This window comes from Chinchilla lanigera, unplaced genomic scaffold (assembly GCF_000276665.1).
Source record: "Chinchilla lanigera isolate Chin_1 unplaced genomic scaffold, ChiLan1.0 scaffold00055, whole genome shotgun sequence".
Classification (NCBI taxonomy): Eukaryota; Metazoa; Chordata; class Mammalia; order Rodentia; family Chinchillidae; genus Chinchilla; species Chinchilla lanigera.
In genome coordinates this window covers 8,443,449-8,451,928 of record NW_004955456.1, presented here as the reverse complement: position 1 = coordinate 8,451,928, position 8,480 = coordinate 8,443,449, and the positions used below count along the sequence as shown (strand labels likewise).

The 8,480-nt window shown below is 42.0% G+C and overlaps 1 protein-coding gene across 4 annotated transcripts in view; it reads right to left on the bottom strand.

The window, feature by feature from the left end:
- Positions 1–8,480, bottom strand: part of Crcp (CGRP receptor component) — a 48,706-nt gene that overhangs the window by 27,938 nt on the left and 12,288 nt on the right. For 3 of the 4 annotated variants that reach the window (XM_005396709.2, XM_013520646.1, XM_013520644.1), the window contains exons 2-3: positions 3,462–3,498; positions 1,416–1,514 (exon numbers count right to left, since the gene is read on the bottom strand). In XM_005396709.2, the coding sequence (XP_005396766.1) occupies positions 1,416–1,514; positions 3,462–3,498 (136 nt within the window). Of the gene's footprint in view, positions 1–1,342; positions 1,362–1,415; positions 1,515–3,461; positions 3,499–8,480 lie in introns of those variants that run through there. The other variant, XM_013520645.1, reaches the window with a different exon arrangement.

Genomic DNA, 8,480 nt, shown 5'->3' with positions numbered 1-8,480 from the left:
AAAAAAAAAAAAAAAAAAAAAAAAGGGTTACAAAACTAACTGCCAACAAATAGTTTCTTCTCTGAGACATAAACTAAATAATGAAGGAGAACATGAGTAAACAGAAGAATGAAAAGGGTTTTAAACGCATGATTAAATGAGCAAAGCTGGAAGAGGAGGGACGGCGATGAAAATGCCAACCCCTTTACTTCCCTTGAGCCAAGCTTAATAAAACCTTTGGAAAGATAAATTAAAGATAATTAAAACCAAATCTTTTATAGAGGCCAAAAAACAAAACAAAACAAACCTCAGAACTGAAAGGAAATGGAAAGAAAACATTAAATTAAAGTGACATGTTAAAAAAATCAAACATCACATAATAGCATAAACTTGCTTTTTAAGGGCAAAGTATAAAATCAGGACAGAACACAGCAAAATGTCAACTCATATTAAAACTATAAATTCCATCTGCTTTCTTCTTTATGCATCTGATACATTTTTTTTGGACAAGGTCTCACTGTGTAGTCAGGGCTGGCCTTGAACTCACTACGCAGCCCTGCCTCAGTCTCCTGAATGCTGGGATCACAGGCATGTGCCACCACACCTGGCCTAATTTTTTAAAGTAAGTAATGTTTTTTGTGAAATAAAGAATCTGGCCTTGCCCAGAAGTGCCAGCCTTGGTCTTAAGACTTCCGGGACACCAAGTGTGGGCCCTGGAATGTGTGCCCGTTGGGCCTCTGGTCACACTGGCTAGCTTGGCAGTGTGACCTGGGAGAGGGGTGGCCGTCTGCATAGCTTTCGGGTGGCGCTGGCTGCTCCTAAGAACCGTGGTCGATGCTTGGCGGGTTTCCCTGGCCAGGAACACTCGGTGCCTATGGTGACTCAACGATTTCAGGACAGGGGCAGTTCCTGACCTCACAGGAGAGGACGACAGGACTCTGCCCCTACATTCTTCTTCTCTTGGCCAATTTTAATCTGTATCCTTCCCGTGTAACAAATACATCATGAATGTAGCAGCTTTCAGTGACTCCTGTGAGTCCTCGGAGGGAATTATATACCAGAGCAGGCCTCAGGGTGGGGATCCCTAACTTGCAGTGTTTCCAAGTGAGGGCAGCTGTACACAGGGTCTGTAACTGTGACTGAATGAGTTGGCCATTGGCCAAACTCCTGCTGTGTGAACAGAAAGACTAGGTTACAAAGCCAGGCATGGTGGCACACATCTGTAATCCCAGCACTCAGGAGGCTGAGGCAGGAGGATCACTGCAAGTTCTAGACGGCCTGGGCTACAAAGTGAGGTCAAGGCCAGCCTGAACTGCATGGCGAGACCCTGTCTCAAAAAAAGGCTGGGTTACAGCAGACCTACTGAAGTCAGGTGCGAGGCGATCCTAACCCCTGCAAGGGCAGTTCCGCCAGGGTCTGCAGGAGCCCAGACTCACTTCATAGGTGATGGTGTTCAAGTTCTGCTGCCCTGCACTGTGTTTCATCTTCCCGCTTTCTTTACGCTGCTCTTTCAGATCAGTTAGTAACTGGAACACCTAGGAGGAGATACACAAAAGATTTGTATGAGTGAATGTTTTTTTTGAGATAGGCTTTGGCTACATAGTCCAGGTTGGTTTCAAACTCATTACAGTAGTTTAGTAGGTACTCCAGGCCGGCCTTAAACTTGTGGTAATCCTCCTGTCTCAGCCTCCTGAGTGCTGGGATTACAGGTGTGCAGCACAATCGTATCTGGCTTTTTAAAGAAGCAAATCTGAGAAATATACTTATTTCAAGGTCAATGCATTTGAAGGATAATTAGGAAAGTGTAACACCTCCGTTCTTCTCAGAAACTTGCCTCTAAGTTCTGCTTTAGAGCAAGTATGAGTCCAGGAAGGTGGGGGGGGCACAATGTCACAATGTGGTAGTATAGTGTAACTACACTGCACACATCAAGCTGCACAATGTCACAATGAGTCCAGGAAGGTGGAGGGGGCAGGCAGCACCCTGGGGACCGAACCCAAGGCTTTCAGCCCCAGCCCTGTTTTTTTCTTTGTTTCTTTTGAGCCAGATCTCGGTAAGTTATCTAGGCTTCCCTCAGACTTCAAATCCTCCTGCCCCAGCCTCCTGAGACACTGGGATTACCAATGTTCCACCCACAGGCTGCATGTGACGTTTTTAAAATGGTGTTTATCTAAGCCAAATAATGTAAATTCATTAGTTTACTTAAAATATTTCAAGTGTTTCCTATCAATATACATTATATCAATCTCTCATCTCAAAACTGTACTACTTGACAATAAATCTTCCTAAAATACATACATTTTGGAAGGGTTCCATATGTAAATCTAGCATAATTTCTTTTTATAAAAGATTATAAAGTAAGAGACAAAAAAAAAAAAAAAAAGGAGGGCCTGGGGATTTAGCCCAGTGACAGAGAACTTGCCTAGCATCCACAAGGTCCTGGGTTCAATCCCCAGCACTGTGGAAAAACTACAAATAAGGGGAAAAATGCTGCTGATTTTGAGAAGTAGTTTCTCTGTGAGGAAAACCACTTAGGTGTCAATGCTGTAGGTGAGATCTCTGCCCTGTTTCTGAGGTTCCACCAGAGACGTGAGGGAAACACAGGCTCACAGTCCATTCCTAGGTAACCCACCCTTCCTCTGCCTGCTATGCCCTTAAGAAGCAATGGCTAAGACCCGGAGAGCGCTTCCCCAGGGGACAAAACAGTGGAACATCCAGCTGCACAGGAGGCTCCCAAAAGCCAATGGCTGGCAACAACTGTGTGTCTTCCTATCGTAATCAGCAGCCATGTAGGCTAAAGGCAGATGACCCACCGAATTCATTCTGTGTGTGTCACACGAAGCAGACCCAGACCTCCTGGAAGTCTTTGTGAGTTTAGACTCTGACGTCTCGGAAACTGACATGAGTGTAAGAATGGCTCTACCCCACCAGAGGTTCTGCTAGTACCACAGTGGGGCCGCACATAGCAGGAAGGAGGTCAAAACACTGTTACACTTTACACTTCCTCTCACCAACCTCCTTCTCCTTCTCGTCCCCAGCGGTCGTACCCTCAAGCCCTCAAGGTTACAAATCTGCTTATTTGCAATTATCCATAATGGTGAACTAAACTCTCACTCTCAAAATAAGGATGTTAAGAGCTCTGAAACTACTTGAGGATCGAAGTGATTATATAGTAAAACATTTTATAGGCAAAAGATGGCAATTAGTAAAAGGTAAGAATATTATATTGGGAAATTTTCAGACGGAAGTGGCTCTAACAGGTGCTTCTAGTCCACGAAGGGATCCCCAGTGATGCTGCAGGGTCTCTGGGATTCAGGGAAGGGTGCCCAGTAGAAACCAAAGCCCACCCAGTTTGCCTGCATATACTCTATCAAGCTTAGGATGTTCTCAGGTCCACCAGACAGGGCCCTCCGTCCGCTTTAACGACCTTCACAAAGGGCAAGCCACCAGAGAGGAGAAACGGTCCGCTCAAAGCTACTTACCTCGTAGTTACTGAGCAGCGCAGAATTCGCATCTTTCCTGCAAGAGAAAAGCAAGCTCTCATCAGTCCGGGTTCACATCCCTTCCTGCACATTAAGTGTCTGACCCAGTAGCCCAGCTCAGGAACTGGAGTGACAGTGTAAAGCTGAGAAATGTCTGAAATCCTACACGGGTTAGTGGACCACTTCAGAGCAGCCTTTCCTTTCCACGGCCACAGCATAGCACCAACCGTCACAACGTAAGTGACTAAAGAACTGTATTTATCCCGAACCTCCACAGGCACAAGTTAAAGGCAGTCAGACACTTCAGAATTAGTTCCAGGAGGAACTTGGGGACAAAACTGCAAAGGAGAGAAGGTTCTGATAAACAGTGTAGGTGCCAAGAAGTGTGCATTTTAGTAGGTGAATTGCTCCCTAGCTTAGCCTTCCAAAACAAAAAACAGAGATACATTGGGATTTAGAAGTGTACCCTGGATATTTTTAATTTTTTTTTTAATTTTCTTATTTTTTGGTATCAGGAATCAAACTCAGGACCTTGCGCATGCCAAGCAGGTGCTTGTGCCACTGAGCTATATCCTTGGCTCCAGCTCTGCATATTTTTTGAGACAGGGTCTTGCAATACAGTTTAGTCTGGCCTTGCACTCACTATGTAGCCCAGACTGGTCTCGAACAATGATCCTCCTGCCGCAGCCTCCTAAACCCTGGGATGACAGGCGTGCATCACCACGCATGGCCACTTATTTGTTTGTTTTAATACGTTTGCAGTGTTTAATGCTCACACTCCTCGTGTGGAGCTGGCACTTGTACGTAACACATCTTATCCTTTCTCTCCCGTTTCCCTCCCCTCCCTCCATCTCTTCAGCCCCTTCCCATGTGAGAAAGATCTATCTCCCTTTCCCCCCTATTTTCTATTAGCTTTTCCTGTGCTATTTATTTACAATTTGGGTTTCTCATATAAGAGAAACCATGTGATATTTAATTCTGTGTGTCTGATTTATTTCACTTAAAATTATGGTCTAAAGGTACATCCATTTTCCTACAAATGACTCAAGGTTTTTTTTTTTTGTTTTTTTTTTTTTGTCTTTTTGAGACAGGGTCTCACTATGGCCTTGAGGATGTTCAGGATGGCCTTGAGCTCACTTTGTAGCCCAGGTTGGTCTCGAACTTGCAATGATCCTCCCGCCTCAGCCTCCCTAGTGCTGGGATTACAGGAGTGCGCCACCACTCCCAGCAAATTTATCCTTCTTAATGCAGACCAGTACTCCATTGTAGCCTAGATTCTAAACCCAGCTCTAGCATATATCAGCCATATGAAACTGGGAAAATTATTTAGTTTCTGTATGTTCAAATCCCCACATCTGTAAAACTGCAATTATATGCCTTGTACAATTATATACAGGATTACACTGAAACATGAAGTATCTGGAACAAAATAAGTGCTCAATAAATGCTATTATTATCATTACTACTACCTATGTTAATTAACACCACTACCACAGTCTCTTCCTACCTCATAAAACTGTTATGAGGGGGCTGGGGATTTAGCTCAGCGGCACAGCGCCTGCCTGGCAAGCGCAAGGTCATGAGTTCAATTCCTGGTACCAGAAGAAAAAAACAAAACAAAACATAATAAAAATAAATAAATAAATAAATAAATAAATAAATAAAATATGACTTAAAAAAAAATATCAGCCAACTACAATGGGTAAGTCCTACTCTAAAATGATTTAAACAAACAAAAAAGAAAAACATTTGATATTAAAGAATGATTTGGGCTGAGGATATAGCTCAGTGGCACAGCACCTGCCTCACAAGTGTGAGGTCCTGGGTTCAATTCTTGGTACCAAAAAAAAAAAAAAAAATCTACAAGAAAACAGCACAAACTGTTATGAAATGGGACAACAAATTTTAAAAGTTTAGCACAGTTCCTGGCACTGATCTCCATTAACAGCAGCTATTTAAAAATATATTATTTCACTTAATTCTCACTAAAGGGCTGGGGATTTCGCTCAGTGCTGCAGCAGCTGCCTGGCAAGCATGAGGTCCTGCATTCAATTCCTGGTATCAAAAACAAATTCTCACTAAAATTTCTGTGGTATAGAAATTATTAGTATGATTGCTGCTTTATAGTTAATGAAGTAGAAGCTCAGAGATTAAATAACTTGCTCCAGACCAAACAATAAAAAGCCTGAAGTGGCAGGTAACTACAGAACTGCAAAACCAGAGACTGGATAGGATGAATGGATACCAGTAATTAGAATCCTAAAAGTTCAGGTAGTTTGTACTTTATATAATGAGCAACAAGAACCACTACATATTCTTAAACCAAGAACAGAGCTAAATGATGAAAATAACACAAAATCAAAAACATGGGCACACAACAGATGAATGATTTTGCCTATCAAAAATTACAGCAAGGACTTCCAAGAAGAGGGCACAGTGGTGCAAAGCAGAGAAACAGCCTCTCCGAGATTTGCTGTCCAGATGCTGGAATACAGCAATGTAAGGAAGAGGAGAAGTGGGACCCTGGGACTCAGCAAAGATCTGAAGCAAGAATCAAAGCCCACAGGGAGAGCAAAGGGAGACCACAATAAAAAAGGAGGTGGCAAGTACTGCTTTCTTCCTGAGCCTTGACTCACTGGGAGGGGCAGCTCCAACCTGCAGGCACACAGTGACTAAGGGCGACCCCAGAGGCGTCCTCGGGGAAACACACCAGTGAAATGGAGCAGTGGACACAGCGGAATGCAATGGCTGGTGAATTATCTGGGTTCAGGCATCCCACAGAAAAGGGTAACTGGACAACAGCCATCTTGGAGAGGAGCCAACAGAGCATGAAACTCAGAGCAACTGTGGGTGGCTCCCTACAGTGGCACCCAGTGTGAGGTTGAGGCGGAACCAAATTCAAGTTGGCAGGAGGCACAGGGAGTGTTGCAAGCTGAACAAATTGCATTCCAGCCTCATAGCAAAAACACAGCCTGAATTCAGTGGAAAAAAAGGTCCAGGCTTGCTGAGATTATCTACTACCCCACTGTAAATCTGTGGCTGGCTTGCTGGGATTAACAAACACAGATCTAGGCTATGTCTCCCCACTCTGCTACCAGTGACAATAGACATGTCTTGAAGTGGACGTTTTTCTTCTTCTTTTTTCTTTTCTTGTTTATGTTTTTGTTTTGTTTTTTCTGATTGCATATTGTTTTTATATGAGTGTGAACACTTTCTAGTTTTGTTATTGTTCTGTTTTTATTTCTTCCATCTCTCTCTCCTCCTGTCTTCTTCATAAGTTTCACAAAGTTTGTGTAATCTTCCTGTGCAGTCTTGCTTCTAATCTTTCTCTTCTATTTCTACATTTCTCCCCCAGTCGCCTTTTAAATTTTTCTCCCCTGCTGGTAAAACTGCCATATTGAGGCCTTCTTCGCTGTACATAATTTTCTGGTTTGTTTTAGATTTTGTTATATAACCACAAATCTAGTTATTATGGTTAAAGGTAGCAAATTAATAGTTACCACAGCTTGTTGTTTTCTAGACTGTTTGATGCTCTTTTTACTGCCGATTGTACTGCTTTAGTTAAGGGTACGTAATTGTTCTAGTCAGTTGTTCTCCCAACTCAAAGTGATATACTCCACAAAACTACCTTTCACAACTGATGGAGAAGTAAGATATTTCCATGACAAAGAACACCTGAAGAAATTCATGGCCACCTAGCCAGCACTGCAAAATGTTCTGAAGGACATTCTAAAAAGAGATAATGAGGACTATACCTTCATGAACCCAAACAGAAAGAATCCACCAAGCAAGACAAGAAATTAAAGAGAGGAGAAAAAAGGGGACCAACAACAGGAAAATCACATGACAAGGGTAAGTCAACACATATCAGTTACATCCATCAATGCTAATGGTCTCAATTCACCAATCAAAACAAATAGACTTGCAGAATAGATCAAGAAGCAAGATCCAACAATATCCTGCACACATGAAATACATTTAATTAAAAAAGAAATCCATAGACTGAAAGTCAAAGGATGGGAAACAATATTTCATGTGACAAGAACCCAGAGAAAAGCAGGAGGAGCATTCTATGTGCAGACAAAGTGGGTTTCAAGCCAAGACTAAGAGAAACAAAGAAGGTTACTACATCCTTGTAAAGGGAACAATTCAAAAGGAAGAGACAACAATCATAAGTATATATGCACCAAATACCAGCACACCCAACTATGTAAAACAAATATTAACAGACATAAAAAAATCAAATAAGCACTAATACAATTATAATGGAGGACTTCAATACCCCACTGTCACAATTAGATCAACTAGATGAAAAACCAACAAAGAAATATAAGAACTGAACCAAATTTTTAAACAAATGAACTTGGTAAATGTCTACAGAGTGCTCCACCCCACAACATCAGAATATACATTCTTCTCAAGTGTACATAGGACAGTCTCCAAAACAGACCATATACTAGCTCATAGAACATGCTTAAGTAAACACAAAGGAACTGAAAGTATCCCATGCATATTATCAGAGCATAGTGCAATGAAACAGAATCAATGGCAAAAGAAACCGCAAGAACTTCCTAAATACATGGAAATGAAATAACACCCTCCTGAACAACCAATGGGTCACAGATGAAATTTAAAAAGAAGTTAAAGACAGTTTCTACAATTAAATGATAATGACAAAACAACATACCGGAACTTATGGGACACAATGAAAGCAGTCCTATGTGGGAAAGTTATAGCACTGAATACCCATATCAGGAAATCACAGTGAGCTCAAATAAACAACTTAATGCTGAACTTCAATCTTCTAGAAAAAGAAGAGCAAGCCAAGCCCAAAGCTCATATGAGGGAGGAAACTGTAAAGATCAGAGCAGAACTTAATGTAATGGAGACTAAGAAAACAATACGAAGAATCAATACATCAAACAGTTGGTTCTTTTTAGTCTTTTTTTTTTTTAGAGACAGGGTCTCGCTATGCAGTTCAGGCTGGCCTTGAGTTCACTTTGTAGCCCAGGCTGGTCT